Source organism: Patagioenas fasciata, chromosome 8, assembly GCF_037038585.1.
Source record: "Patagioenas fasciata isolate bPatFas1 chromosome 8, bPatFas1.hap1, whole genome shotgun sequence".
Taxonomy (NCBI): Eukaryota; Metazoa; Chordata; class Aves; order Columbiformes; family Columbidae; genus Patagioenas; species Patagioenas fasciata.
The window spans coordinates 25,690,924-25,707,330 of NC_092527.1; the positions used below are offsets into that span (position 1 = coordinate 25,690,924).

Sequence of the window (16,407 nt, forward strand, 5' to 3'; positions counted from 1 at the left end):
TTCTTCCCAAGGGAGTCTATGTGTGTCAGGACTTAACATAGCTGAAGCCAGCCAAAGTTGTGCAATTACATTTTCAAGCTCTTGCAAATAGTTTGCCAAAATTTTCTAATTGTTGTAATCCTCAAAATATATGTTGCCAGTATTTTCCAGACTTTTTCAGTGTTTGTGTTCTCAGTATTGCCAATGCTTCTGAGCAGCCAATTCAAATGTACATCTTATGTATTTTATTTTGCAAATCTCAGCAACAAAGTTGAGCTAATTTCTCAGCAATGTGTCTCAAGGACTGAACATGGGAAATGCCACACTGGAGCAGAGTCATTATCCAGCTGCTGGGTTGTCTGTCCTCTTGTCCTAAATGGCTCGAGGCAGACGCTTCTGACAGAAGTGCGAAGACCTCATTTTCCCTAAAAATTAGAAATTATTTTGAGTACTAAAAAGATAAATACAATTTCTATGTATTTTTACCGTGTTTGACTGTTTTCTGAATGCCACATTCTTGCCCTCAACAACTGCCTATTGCAATGAATGCCACAGTTTAATTTGGATGGGATAGTATTTTGGTTCATGGGTTGGTGTTTGCTGAAGTCAAGTGTCACCTTGTTCCACATCTTCAATGTGTTTTACCACGTTTCTCCGAATCCTTAATCATTCTCCAATGTGTTTTTTTGAGGTGGACGCACTAGTACTGTTTGCAGTATCTCAGATGAGGCAACAGCACCGATTTGCCGTAACATGTAGTGTTGTATACTCCCTACTACCCTGCACGTGTTGTAACACTATTTGCTTTTTCCTGTAGCTGTAATTTGAGATCAGTGTCTTGTTGAGTTGTTCACAACAATGTCAAGTTGCCTTTCGTTACTGCTAATTTTAAACCTTGCGAGCATTTCTTTCCCATGTATAATATTTTGCTTGTCTGGACCCTGAACTTCACTAGTCAACCTGTCCCACTCATTTAGCTACTTACTTTCTCCTGAAATTTTACAGTTCCATCTTTTATTATCATTTCAGATATGTGACCAGATGTAATTGTGGATATTACTGGTGCAAAACTCCACTGATTATCCCATGACCTTTTTATAAAAACAGACATGATGGTTGTTACTTCCAGTTCTTTTGCTCATAAATGGTTTTTAATGAAGGACTGTGTATTCTTAGCAGATCAGCTTGTTTATTCTGAAGCTCTTTCAGCATTCTTGGATATTCACCATCTGGGCAGGTTGACAAGTTGCTAAAATACTGCTGGCGCTATCCAGGCCCCCGAACAGGAAGTGAGAATGGGTCAGAAAGTCCTTTTTCAATTGAAATAATTCAGTAGGAAGCAAAAAGTAAGGCTGAGTTGAAAACATCTTTTGAGAATTCAGAAATTGATTTGATGAATGGGAGACTGGGAACAGTAACATAATTATTGCCATCATCCACTTCAGTTTATTTGGAGAATAAATAAACACTTATATAAATATAAATACGAATATTCGGGGCAAATTGCTTTCTATTGTAACAAATTTGAAGACAGAAGTATTACAGTAGCATAACTAATTGGAGAAATTCAAAGTCTCAAAGCACAAATATACCACCAGTGCTGTATAGCACACTGGAGGTCTTTGTAGCAATAGTTCATTTCAGAAAAAATTCCTGAATAGGAATATGGTTCGGTTGGTCTCTGAGCACGCTGTTTAAGTGAACTATAAACAGAGACATGGCTGTAACACCAGCCATTAGAATTCAGAGCCATCAGCAATGAAGAAAGTTGCCATTAGCAGTGAGTCAGGCAGTGTACCGCAGCTCGCTCCGGAGGAATCAAACTCCTCAAGACCTCAACATTTATCGCTTAGTTCTCAACCGCAAAAACATGTTTAGCCATCCTAATCAATAGGAGACTAAATCACAGCTTTACTACCATGCTAGGGTCTCCAGATCAGCAAGTGTGAGAGGGGGTTTGCAGGCATATGAAAGGTAGCTGGGAGTGTTTGCAATATGTATTAAATTGGAGAGAAAACCTGGTAGGCAGTGGGGGAGGCATTAACAGCTGAGTGAATCGAGGTTTTGGGGTTGGACTTTCCCTCTTCTGAACCTTGCTTAACTTCTGCTCAGGCAGAGTCCTGGCCTTTTCAGTGGGCAGCAGCCTGTTCACCACGCCATTCGCATCACCACTGCTGGGATTGATGTAACATGGAGATGTCAACAGAAAAAATTGCCACAAATTGAGATCAGGGATGTAGCGCAGTAAGTCTGTAAGCCTCTTGCTCTGTTTTGCAAGAACCGAGTGATCACCTGGATTTTCAGGAGTCTCCACTGAGGAGGAACACATTACTTTTTTCATTGTAAGGAAAATATTTCCTTAAAAGGGAAGACTCTGGGACTCTTGAGACTTGTTGTGGGTTTGTACCCTGTCCCTAGTTGCAGCATTCTGGGCTTGCCGACTTCTCTGCTTTCTCTGGGTGCTATAATCAGTAATGTTTACCAACAGTCTGAGGACTGTTTGCTACATCTGTTTTTTAAATATTCTTTATTTTCCATTGAATACTAACACAATATATTGTAATGCTCATATACATAAATACAGCTGTTAGACATTTAGCTTCCCACTAGAATATATCAAAGCATATCACATATATTATTAACTATGCTTATAATTGTTTCCCATCTTCAAGTGAATGGCTGTTATCACCCCTTCAAGTACAGCTACAAAAATAAAAATAAGATAATTAAAATAATTTATAATTAAAATGCAACTCCAAAACAATAATACAATTTGTCCCTATTTCTATTTGTTACCTTACAGAATGAGATTTTTCTTACTGAATTTTCTTATCCGTAGAAAGAGTGCATTTTGGAATATTTTTTCAATGGAAAATAAGGAGAAACAAAAAACCTGTGAGTCCTAGATGTTATAACAGACAAAGAAAAAAAAGCTACATGTGATTTAATATCAGGTATTCTGAATGTCTTCTATATATCCCTTCCAGAGTACAGAAGTGTATATCCTTGTATATATGTGCTCCATTAAAAAATATAATGAAGTAGTTGTAGGAAATACAATACATACAATACCATTAACAGGTTTTTTCTGTCTTAGGTATTAGCATGACTAAGCAGCATCAAGGATCAGCAGTATCCATTAATAACCTTCAATAATGTCTTCTGTAATACTTTTAGTACTTTACATACTTGTCAGTCATAAACAAAACAATTAGGGAGTTTAGAAGTTCCATTACAATGACAAAATACAATCAGTCAGCCGCAAGTAACACAGATTTTGGCGAAAGAAATGGATTTTTTTAAAGCAATCTTTAAAAAAAAAAAAAAGTGTAAACATATATATATATATGATAAAAGCTCCTATTTTAGTTTTTGTCCAGGGCTTCCACTGCTATCAGAAGGAATACTGAGCAGAGAACCAGGATGGAGTATGGCCTTAGAAGAGCTGTTAAAATGCCCAGTCTCTGAAACTGAGAAGAAACAGCACAGGGAGTCACCTAATGAGCCTTTACACTCTTCTACATTAAGGATTATGAGTTCTGTTCTAAAAATACCCCAGTTCCTTATGTGGTGCAATGAAACGCTATTCATGCACAAGAAGAAACCAGCTGTAGTCCCTGTGAATCTCCAACTTACACAAATTGACTAGAGAAAGGGATTTTCAAAAGAGAACAGATTCAGATTTTGCATTTTATTGTGATTAGTTGACATTCCAAAAATAACATTGGCATTTGGAACTTCCTAAATCGCTACTGCTTGACTACAGGTAAAATTTCCTGAAGGAAAAACCAAATTGATAACACAGTTGTGTACTTTGGCAGATTAATCCCTTACCACCCTCGACTGTACCGTGGCTAGTTGTGAATGTAAAATTCTAGTGACTCACACCCTGGCAGGCTTTTAAACTCATCCTTTAGACCCAGGAGTAACAGCGAATTCTCCTAAGTCCATCATATTATTTCAAAATAAATTAACTCAAGAGAATAATCATAGCACTACTATAACATAGGTCATGTAGCTGGCTGGCTCTGAAAGATAATTCCATGAAACCTAGCCTTCTCAAGGTACAATTGTGAGGTAACATATTGGGGTATAGTGTTTGTAAATAAATGTTGGTAGCAAATTAGCAAGGTTATGCAACTCCACTTGAACGCAGCCAGATGTCCATAATGAGAAGGATATATAGCCATTATCTATTTAATTTGACAGAGAGCACATGTAGGCAAGTACAATGGGAGAAATCAGATCAAAATCAGTGCACGTAATTCAACAGGACCTTAAGTAAAAGAGCGAAACAAAAGACAAGATGAAGTAGAAAAGACTTCATGTTTTGCTGGTAGATTTGACATCAGTTCATGACTTTCCATTTCATTCCTTTGCCATGCAAGGTGGATTGAATATAAGATGGACAAACTTTGTTGGGAATCACATATGTGCAGCCAACAGAGAAACAATAAAAGAGATTATTTGGTTTCTTCTGGGGTTTGAAGTCATGCTAATATAAAAGCTAAGCATTTATAAAGGAAGCCTGTCAAGCAAGTGATTATTTTTGGAAACTCATTTATTAAGAAAAAAATCGGAGGTTTCAACTGTGAAACATAGTTTAAAATCTTTCTAGTCACCCTGTAAATACTTATGGAATAGGTAGTTATTAAGCCAAATACTGACTAGAGCATAGGCAGCTATGGATAAAAAGGCATCAGAAAAATTAACTTATTAGAACAGTATTGTTCACATGGATTTTTTTGTTTTTCAAATAACATTTAATATTAAAAAAACCTCTAAACTTTATTACAGAAGCATACTGTTTAGGACAGGCTTCATAAAACATACACTATGTGTCTTTTTTCTTAATTATTATTCTTCGGCTGCAGGTGCTTTCAGCAGCACCATAATAATCTGACATTTTTGGGGTGTCTGTGAGTACACAGAGTGGCCAGCTTGCAAAATCAGATTGTGTGATTAGCTGCCATACATAGTATTGTAAGTCTTATTTATCAATCAACATCTGTAAATGTTAGAAATGTGTATCAACATGTACAGTATTCATGGGTATATTTTAAAGATGGCACTGGAGCACAAGGCTTGATGATTTCCACTTGAGCTCTCTTCCTGAGCTGCACCAAATGGTCTTCAGCAGCAGTACAGGTTTCTCACAAGTGATGCACTAGATGTATCTCAACAAAAGACTATTTTGAGTTTGTAATAGATTTTCATGCCAAATTCAGATTTGGCGTAATTTAACAGATATAGGTAGTTTCCCTGGAGTGGCATGTGCTATACCAACTGAATTTGTCCTGCCACATTCAAAGTTCTCTGAATTTCAGAAGTGCTGTTACTAAACTTATTTGCAGGATACTGGAAAAAAACAACTTCGAATTCACTAGCTTCATTCAGAATAATGAATAAATTCATTGACGATTAAATAACTGAAATTACAGTGGAAAGACCTGACAAAGGCACATAGAATTCATGCAAGTGATGTGTGATGGTTCACCTATGGGGATGTTGCTAGCTGAAAAACAAGCTGTGCTTCCAGCTTTCAGCCCAGTAACAACCCCAACGCTATACCAGAGATTCGTTTTGTGCTGCTTCAGCATGAGGTGGAGAAAGAAAGACCTTTGCACCATCTTTTATTCTGTTGATTTCTTTATCATTTTTTAGAAAATCATGTACTTCAGCTATACACAGTACAAAGCCCCATCCTACAACTGGATCTATATAACTGAACTCTCCACCCTACAATTGGATCTATTTAACCTTTTTTTTTTTTTTTTCTGGGCAGAGTCCTGTTTAAATCAGCAACTATATGTCCAGGCGATAATTTATAGGATCGAGGTTCAATGCTGTGTTTTTATCAATAACTTCTTGTTACATGGAAAACCCACCTGATCTTCGATACCATGCATCTTCCATGCAGTACAACACTGCATTGTGCAATATGCCTTCTTGGGTTTATTTTATATGTGTATAATATATACACAAATAAAAAGTATCACCTGCAAATAATATTTGGAATGTGAAAGACACAAAATGTAAACATTTTATTTGGCAGTTGTTTCAAACAGGTGAATAAATAAATGGAAAAGTACATTTTAATATTCTTTATAGCAACAGATGCAGTTGCACACATATTTACATATTGTGGATGCAAAGAACAGTTAATTTGAATTCTTTTTGTTAAAAAATGCAACTTCCAACACCACTAGACTTGACAATTAAAGATGAAGATACTAGTAATACTTTGTTCTAGCAATCTCAACTTTTAAAGGCATTCATTTGGAAGTAAGATAAGAGAGTCATCATGCATTTAGTTCATTTTGTCCACTTATGGTAGAAAGTCTGATGTAATCTCAGAATTATGAGTGTCATGCGCTTAAGTCAACTATGACATGTCTATAAATCAATGTAGTTCCCTTAAAACTTGAAGCAAAGAGAAAATCTCGATTATTGATGGAGACATGTATGAAAGATCTTGGTGCCTGTATGTTTAATTCTTGAAACTTCACAAATTTTGCCTTTTCAGCATCCCAATAATAAACTTGAGTGAAAGAATAATCACTTCCAAGAATGGCATATTGATAATTATCTATCTGAAGCGGTTGGAATACCATTGACCCTCGGGATGGCATCCTTTGTAAATCCAGAAATGCTGAACCACCCCATTTCATTACTTTAGAGTCCCCAATAAATCTTGTTAAGCAAATGTACACATCCTCTTTCACTTTGAAATGTTTCACTGCATATGCATCTTCCATATCTTGGATATCAAAACGCTTAACAAATTCATTTGTTCCTTTGTTCCACTGATATATTACAGGTCTTTGGGAACTACTTGACAGAATTAAATGTGGTTTGCCGGATATTTCAAGGAACTCCACATCAGTATCTCTGTACCAGGCGTGCAGAGACTGATGGGAATAAAATCCATTCCCGTTCCATTTGTAAACAGTGGTGAAACCAGCCTTTGAACTGTCTGCAACAACAAAATACCAGTCTTCAGCAATCCTGAAAGTTTCAATGTCATTGGGTTTTCGGATTTTAAGGATCTCAATATCTTGAATTTTTATAAACTTATTAGCAAAAATATCTCTTTTATATATGTGGGAGCCTCCAAACAGCTGTGCGACAATGACATACAGCTGACTCTCAATAACTATAGGTTTACACACAACAGTTGAAGTACCTATAAAGAGAAAAGTAAAAGACAGGGTTAGAAATGCTTTTTGGATCAGCTGTTGTAAAGTTATTTGACGAGCAGTATTCATACCTGTAATGTTGTCGTAATTCCTGAACATCACTTCTACATGGTCCCATTCAAGAAAGATGCATTTTCCAGTGAAAGGCTGAGCAATAACCACGTGTTTATCATTCATGTATGAGAAAGTATCTACTGACAGAGATTGGTATGGAAGGGACTGATAAACTTCAAATTCTGTAAAACAGCACACAACATATGATAATCACAGAGATACTTTCCATACTGTATCGAAAAATTCTGCTTAACAGATACCAATTTATTACAAATTAGAGTATTTCATCAGTAGTCAAATGTTCCTGTTGATAAACGAGCACTGCAACTTGTTTATCCGTCTTCCTCAATTAAAAGAGGTGCTGGTTTAGGTCCCAGTTCTCCAAATCCTTATGTACCGTATTAAAGTCTGAGTAGAAGCTGTAATTTAAGACCCCACTCTCAAATAATTCACACATCCAACTTACATCTGCACAGAATTCATATTGATTTTAGAGGAAGGTCCATCCAGTATGCAGACTGTCTGCAAAAATGGACCCTACAATAACAAAATATATATGGCTTTGACTCAAATTTAACAAGATTAAATAATTTGAAGGCCGTTACCTGTAATAGTGCAATCAAATTCTTTCGGAGAGAGGCTATTGATTTTGCGTTTCTTATATTCTGGTGGGCCTTCACAGTAAATGTCTTCAACAGTTGCATTGGTGCTGCCCAGCCATTCCACTAACCACTTCAGTTTGCAGTCACAATTAAATGCATTGCCCCTAAGATCTCTACAACAAACAAATCATACATTGAAAATAAGCAATCAGCTGATGTATTCCTCCTTGCGGGACAACAATAAACTGGGCTCTTGTTAAATATGTGCTTTCTTGCTTATTCTCAGTTGATGCCTCCCTGGTTTAATTTGTCCTGACCCATAGTTAAATCTACATACCAGAACCCACACAGATTGAATTATATTAAGGTAATCAAGGAGAACTTAACTTGATGATCAGCAGGAAATTTTGGTTGGTTTCCCCAAGTTTACAGGTACACAAAAGCCAATCAGACTGTTGGCCCCATATTTCAGGAGGTTGTTTCTTTCAGATTACCCTTTCTCAACAAGGGCATTCTAGATAACAAAATGAGGATTAATGTAACCTGATGGTAAACCAGTCGGTATTTGCTACCTCCTTTAGATGTATTCATTTAGAGCTTTAGGAGAAACAAGCAAAGGAGTTGTGTTCAAGTCTTTTACAACTGTCTTTGGTCAGATTTTAGATCGTATATACAGGAACAGGCAGGTGCCAGGACCAGACTGTGTAACCACCTGGCCATGGCCAGTCATGCCAAGTAATGCTACCAGAGACACTGACCATCTCAACAACTTACTGCTGCAGCTCTACAACATGAATTCAGCCTACCTTGGTAAGACAGGGAGCAGGGAAAGGATGTTCTGTGCCCATTATCTCAAATCAGGTGAACCAGAATTTGGTTGTTGTAAACAGGATATATTTCAGTGAAGCAACTATAGGATTTATCTGTTTATAAATATTTTGTATTTTTATTGGTATTGAAGTTATATAGTTAAACAATGTCATGTTTTGGTTTGGTTGCAATTAGATTTAGTAAGGGATATGGTATTTATTAATACATGATTTTGTGACAAAACAGAAATTCCCAGAAATTAATTGCACACAGAGATATTACTACACTAAATATCTTCTACCCTCCCCTCATGCCATGCTCTCTCATGCATCCCTAAGGATACTTCCTTCTTATTCACTAAGTCTTAATGAACATGCAGCTCTCTTACATAACTACCAACAATATTACTTACCCTCAAAACTGATGGAATATTAAAAACTAAAGCAAATTATCAACAACATTAGAAAAAAACAAGCCTACCCATATCAGGTAGTCTCTACCCTGTAGTAAGATCCCATCACTGGCTATTGGTTTGAACGTTACTCAGAATGTCCTCTAAAATAATCTCTTTACATTTTTTAGTATAATTAATAGAGTAATTAATTGCTTTCTTACACATTTGTTAAAGAATCCAAGCCTTTGAATATGTCTTTTGGAAGCGACTGGAGATTATTATTTGCGAGACTCCTGCAAAAGAAGACACAAGTATCAGTGCTAGTTCATGAATTTACACATTTTTTCAACATATAATACTGTGTGGTTTTGGTTTTGTTTGGTTTTTTCTTAAGGTAAAGAACCCCGGTATCCTCCAGCACTTAGTTCTGAAGGATTGCTTTTAAGAACAGCTCATTTACTGTGTGACTCTTTCTCCCACTAAAATGCTGTGCCCCTTTCTGCTTTCTGACTCTTCAGCAGCCTTGCAGCATTTACAATACTTCACTTAGCAGGGTAAAAAGTGCAATCACCTCTGGTGTTTTGCCAACACCACTGTTTTAAAACAATTAGTCGTGATTTGATCTGCCGATGTTTTCCTTATGAGATACATGGTGTTCATATTACTGCAATTTCCACACTTGCCTTTATCTTCTGGAAGCAAAATCTTGACACAAGGTTTCATTCTGTTGGACTTAGGCTCATCTTATGGCTTTTGGAAATATGCAGTAATAGACAAGAAATTGCTGATTAGCATCATTTTCTTTCCTGTGTATGAGTATGTATGTGTGAGATCAGCAAAACACTGCTATTAATTACAATTTTTAATGTTGGGAAACCTCCCTTAAATTCAGCGAGTATTCTATCTGGCAAAAGTGAACAAGGAAATGCAGGCAGGCTTTGAACAGGCAATATATTACATTTCAGTCAGATACATCTGAGTGAGTCCACCAAAGGTCTGGGTTCTCTGAAATGTCACAGAGGGCATGACAGGAAAAGAATAATGTTGTAGGGTATTTGTTGTAGGTTATTTATGACTTATGAGAAGAAATAAAAGTGGAAATAAATCATTCTAGTTTAAGATCCCAGTTTCAATCTGTAGCTAGTAAGACTCAGAACCTCTTCTGTTTTCACTTGTAAACATGAGAGTTATTTATTAACTACGATTTCTCTAGCCAAGCAAAGCCACTTAGGCATATACTTAAACTGAATAACAGGCCCAGACATATTATGTCTACTGCCTCATTTAAAATTAAGTGTTTGCCTTATCAGGAGTAAATACGGGACAATGCTATTAGTCTGTTCTGACTTCACTTTCAAAGTACATCTGATTGTAACACTGTTGGGTGTATGTATCATGTGCTTCTCTTATGCTTAATTTTATACTCAAGAACAATTCTTTAAAAGTCAGGTAACTCATAGGGAGAAAGCTAAGTAGGCTTGCAAGCTGACACAGGTTTAATGCCCTATATATTCTTTATGACTTGGATTACAGCAAACTGAAAGGGACGATGTGCTTGGAAGTACCAGTGGTTCACAACTTCCATGGGAATATGACTGACAAGAAAATTTACACAAGGTTTACGGATCTGCCAATGTTTTGATGAAAATTATGCACTTTATATTACACTGTTAAAAAGCATACTTATATATAAGAAAACACTGGTTTGCCTAGATGGTACTGTATGTGGTATTTGGTTTATAATAAGAGAGTAAAGGTTGAATCAAGCATGCAGTTAAACTCATGGTTGCAGTTCTTAAAGAAATGCAATCAAAATTACTAATTGTGCAATCCTAACTGTAAGATTTTGACACTAAATTAGTGAATTAGTAAAATGAATGCAATTTTTCTTTATTTTTTCTGTCTTTAAATCTACTCTGAGCAAAAAATAAATTGTGTTGCATAATGTTGAATACTAGATGGCCCTGTTTTACAATAACAACACACTATCATCATCAAAATTAATTGCATTATGAAAATACAAATATTTGGATAGCTTACTGCATTGCAAAAGTTATGCTGTGAAAAGGAAGCAACAGAATAAATAGAACGAAGTTCATCTTCTAACTTCATGGAACCCATCTGCATGCTTATTTACTATGATTCTTTTTAATATATTTTATGTACACAAGTACTCTCCCATTTCTTAAATGAGAAATGCCTCAGGGTGCCAAATAATTATTCTTAATGAGTATGTGCAATTTTCCCCAAAGGGTGGGGAGCGGTTCTGCAAGCAGATTAAACTAGTCACATTCTGTGGTTAATAGACTTGCCTTTGCAGTTATTTTCTGCAAATTTCTCATTGTCTTCATGAATAGTGTTCCATGCATAATAGCAGCATGATACACAAATCTACGTCCCAAAAATGTGCGTGCAAACCGCAGTGGATCCTCAGATGTGGTTCTATCTTTTGCATATGTTTCCTCTTATGAAACTGCTGAAGCATCCCCAGAAACCAACGTAACAGGCAAGACAAGACATTACTCTCAGACTGTATGCTCTGTGGAGAAGAAACTGTGCCTTCCTGTGTGTTAGAAAAGCAATTTGCTCATTGGCAGCAACAGCTACTAAATAAGTAAACGAATATGATAAATAATGTACTGGACCCATTTGTGAATATAAAGTTATTCATGTGCATAAATATTTTGAAGACAGGGTTCCAGTTACCAGCCTTATCCAATTATCTGCCCTTTTTAACAGTACTATAATTATACTTATACCTTTAATATGGATTTTTATGGGATGTGCACAGCCTGTTTATACACCTTTTTCCCTTTCCTCTCTCCTTCCTCTTCCTCAGACCTAGAGCCATTCTATAAATAACTTTATCTACAAGAGTAGCCACAGTAGGCTTGGTTTCAGCCAGCTGTGAGTCTTGTCTGTTCTGACCAAAAAGGGAAGAGTAAAGTGGTTTATGGTACATTTACTATGTGGTGAAGGATGTGGTGAATTGCAATTCAACTATTATATTTATGCATTAACCATTTAAAATGGAACCTCTGCTTTCTCTCCTGTGTCAAAATATATGAATGAAAAAGTTAAATGACCATGTGTCAAAACCCTCTTGGAGGTTATTGTGTTAAGGCCAAAAGGTCAGAATCCACTCCCCTGCCAATGACACACACCCCAAGATATATGCTTCAGAATGCAAATGTTCAGATCTGGGTATAAACCCATGTCAGGCACACCCCAGATGTTTTAGCCTCCTTTTCTTACAGTATTTTTGTATTTTTTATGTTTTCTTACAGTGCATATTGTATTTTCAATACAATTTTCATTTATTGCTTGCTGAAATACAATTATTGCTAAAAGATAAATTTGTTACAAGATACAGAGACAAAAGCCTGTCTAAAAACTGTCTTGCTAGCTCAGAACACGAGTATTCTACTCTTGTGTTTGCAGTGAAATGTTCCAGGTATTTGTTGCCAGGGTGCATTTCACCTGTGAGCACAACGTGAGAAATGCCTCTGCTGGTGTGCGCACAGGGAGTGTTGCTCCCAGCAGCCACATGAGCCTTTGACTGATGCCCCCTCTTAGCTAATGCACCAGGGGGCTGCAGCACGGCAGGGGGCAAGGGTCTGCCTGTGTTTCCAGGACAGCTGAAGGGCTGAGCAGCTACACCAGGAGCATTAAGCAGATACTGGTGTCTGTGCGTGACAGATCCCGACCATGGGATGCTCTGGCTTGCGTGGAGGACAGGACAGGGTGCAGTGCAGGAGTTCAAAGCTGATCCTGTTGTAGTCTAAAGGCTGATATGCCCTACAATCAAGTGGAAGAAGTGGACTGGTAAGTTATAATATGCGCATCTTGTTGCAACTCTTTTATCAAGAATTGCTCTAAGTCTGAATTTTCAAATTCTATTTGGTCAATTCGGCTGGATACAGGCAGTGGCTAAAGTGGACACCCTACAGACAGTGACGGCCAGTCCCATGAATGGCTGTAATATTCTCTTTGATTCACACCGGACTGGGGTACCTGGGAAGAGACGTGTCCACCTCTCAGCCTCTCACCACCATGGCGCCTCAGTACTGACCACAGCTCCCACCTTCCTCTTCTCCACCTCTCAAACTGGGACTCACCTCGTCAGTGCAAAGCTTCCCAACCCATCCCACTTATTTCCCGCTCCTACATGCTCAGCTGGAAATCTCCAGTGCTCTGAGCAGAGAAAGCTGGGGAGTTACTGCCAAACATGTACTGCTTGGAAGCTGTTTGAATCCCAGCCTTCTACACATACCACAGTTTGGAAGTCTTTGGTGGAAACACAACGATTAACATTCTAATTGAATGACTAATAATACTGCCTAAACAAATGTGAACAGCTATATTTAAAAAATGTGGTTCGGTTACTATATCATAAATATACCAAGTAATATATTCAACCACTTTACTTACAGGTGAATTAAAGATTTCAGTCCTCTGAAAGTATGTCTTGAAATTGACTTAATGCTGTTGTTCTCTATGAACCTGTAATGGGTTGTAAAGTCATTCTGGTCAAAGCAATGCCTGGAATTTGCGAGCCCACCCACTTCATTCAATAATGCCAGGAAATATACTTTTGTCCACTCACAAATATTCTAGATGAGGAAGGCCCATGAAAGCATCATCACTAATAACATCAAAAGTGTTAGATGTAAACAACCTGCGAAAAGAGATGAAAAACAAAAGACTGTCAGGTTATTAGCATCTTTAGAAAACAGTTCAGCAAGTCATAGTAAGCCAAATTTGCACTGCTTGGTTTCACAGTTTTGTCTGTGCAAGCACTACAGGAGCATGAGGCTGATATTTTACATTGCGCCATAGTCTGGTGCAAAGGGAAGGACCCAACAACTCTTTGCTTTGCCTACTGGGGCCATCTGATAAAATTCCATTGACTTCTGTGGGATCTAAACGTGGGTTTATCATGCCAGTAAAACAATGGGATTGTACAAGTGCCACTGGAGACATACTTGGATGACAGTAAATGTTCAAGTACTACAGAGGCCTGTCTCAATTGTGTTGAAGAACACTTAGTTTTGGTGACAACACAGGGAAAATATCCAGCTCTCTAGCCAGACATCAGGATGAATTTGCACCACTGACAGGCAGGAAAATTCCTTAACCTATGAGTTAAACATGTGGGCACATTTGACCTGAAGGTACTTAGAAATTAATTGAGAAAAAAAATGGAAAATCTCTTAATTTAGTCAGTGTTCAAATCAGAACTATTTTTAAGACCACATTATACCTGCTGGAGATAGCTCTTAGTGTGTGCATGTATTTTTCATCCATCTAGCAGTAAAAATACCAGCAACACATTTAATTTTATGTAATTTTGTAAGCATTAAAAATGGTCTAACATTGATTTTTCCACCTTTATTTATGCTTATCAGCCACGGTTGCATTTATCCATTTTAATTCAGCTCTGGACTGCCACACCCTTAATATGGTGAGGCATTGTCAAGTATGATGAACTTTACCCCTGTGGAATACTAGATGCACATCTATGTTTTTTTCAGTTTGACCTGATGGATAAAGAGATTTACATTATGAAATCTTTAGACATTCAGGAATTCAAGATTTCCAAGTATGAATTAATACACTTAATGAGTTAATCTACTATTTTGAAGCTTGCATTAAGAATAAATTGCAGTTGATTTATTTTCTCACTTGGCTGTTGCAGACTGTGCTTCTTCCACTTTAAATATGTTGCTATGTATGTATGAAAAATATAAGCAGGAAATTCTTCCGTTTTGTTAGAGACAATGATGCTTCCCTTTTCTAGAGATAATAAGTATTTTTGTAAAATCTCTGAACCAGAGGACCAATTTAGTAAGTCTGCTGCCTGCAGCTAATTTCACTTTTCTGATGTGATTTCACTGGATAATTTTTCCTTTTCTGTACTCAACTCTCCTTGCAATGTAAAGAATGGGGTGGTATCTCTTTAAATAGTATAGCTATTTTAGGGGTTGCTAGACTTACAGTATAGGTCTTGCCCTTGGTGAGCTCATTTGCCTTCTATCTCATACCTCCCCTCAATGGCTGTATCAAGCGTATTTCATGCACAAAGTGGCTTTTCTCCCACTCTTTGCCCTCTAACACCTGATTTTCTTGATCTGTGACCCACAAACTAGGTATTTCTGGGGACAGAGACTGACGATAGGTACAATATTGCTTAGCAGGACTGGTGCTCTGCGAGCAGGTACAGATCCTGGTGCCATGATTACCTCCCTTCTTTCTACGGGCTTTCAAGTCATCAGTTCAAAAGGGCACCCTCAGCATGTTGTTGACACACACAGTTACAAGTGCTGGAGATGAGAGCAGGGAGATTTTCTCAACATTTAGGGAACATTACTGCTGGCACTTCACCATAGCTCCGTAGGTCCTTCATATTTTTGTTGTCACATGAAGAGAACAGAGTATACAATCCGTACTATTCAAGAAGAAAAGCTCTCCTGTCCTGGAACTTAGAAGTCCTATCACTAGACCATGATTTTTCCAGAGACCATTGCCGCTACTACAGTAAAAACAGTAGTAAATAATAATAGTGGCAGATATTATTCCGCACGCAGAAATGTGTTACTGGCATATTGGAGATACCAAGTTACATTTGGACTTTAAAAATGTAATGCTGCAGACTATTACATAAAAATACATATAGGCTGCTAAATCTAGCTATTTGCTAATTTAAACCTACCAATACAGCTATAATCATGCAAAACTAAAACTTACTGTAATTTTTAGTTAACCTGAGTTTTCCATATTCTTATTTCCCTTACTATTATCTGCCAAAGGTGGAAATTTTTATTTCCCACATATAATCTGGAGTAATTGACCCCACAAATACAATCCTGCTCCTATGGTCCGTGTTTAAGGAGTCATTTGCCTTAGATCAGCAGCCTGACTTTCCAAAGACGGCAAGCAGCTCAGCTACCATGTTAGAAATATTATCTGGAAAACAGATCACTCGTCAGAGCCCATAATGGAACAAAACCTGCTTTTCTGGGGTCAGACCTTTTGCTGCAGCATTTATGAACAGCAGCTTAGAACATGCATTTCAGTATATGGCAGACCATGCACATTATTACCATCACCAAAACGCCATAAGCCATTGCCAGACCCCACTGTGCAAGGCGCTATCATAACTCAAAATAAGATGACTGTGTCTGTCCTACTCCACCCTACCCCATTCTGCCTCCCTGGCAGTGGTATCGGTAAGTGTAGGTGGTGTATCTTAGCCAAGAGAGATGATGTCCCAGTCACTCTCTTCAGATACAAGCTCCAGCAATGCTGCTATTTCTTTTTTCTTTCCTTTCAAAGGCCCATTGCAGGAATTATGTTAAATGTGTCCCTT

General features: G+C 37.5%; 1 protein-coding gene across 8 annotated transcripts in view; it reads right to left on the minus strand.

Moving 5' to 3' along the window:
- Nucleotides 1–2,489: 2,489 nt before the first annotated feature.
- Nucleotides 2,490–16,407, minus strand: part of LGI1 (leucine rich glioma inactivated 1) — a 34,788-nt gene continuing 20,870 nt past the window's right edge. For 6 of the 8 annotated variants that reach the window (XM_065842905.2, XM_065842904.2, XM_065842907.2 and 3 more), the window contains 6 exons: nt 13,645–13,716; nt 13,470–13,541; nt 9,260–9,331; nt 7,838–8,007; nt 7,250–7,414; nt 2,490–7,165 (listed from right to left, as the gene is read on the minus strand). In XM_065842905.2, the coding sequence (XP_065698977.1) occupies nt 6,348–7,165; nt 7,250–7,414; nt 7,838–8,007; nt 9,260–9,331; nt 13,470–13,541; nt 13,645–13,716 (1,369 nt within the window). In that variant the 3' untranslated portion in view covers nt 2,490–6,347. The remainder of the gene's footprint in view (nt 7,166–7,249; nt 7,415–7,837; nt 8,008–9,259; nt 9,332–13,469; nt 13,542–13,644; nt 13,717–16,407) is intronic. The other 2 variants (XM_071811993.1, XM_065842906.2) reach the window with 1 other exon arrangement.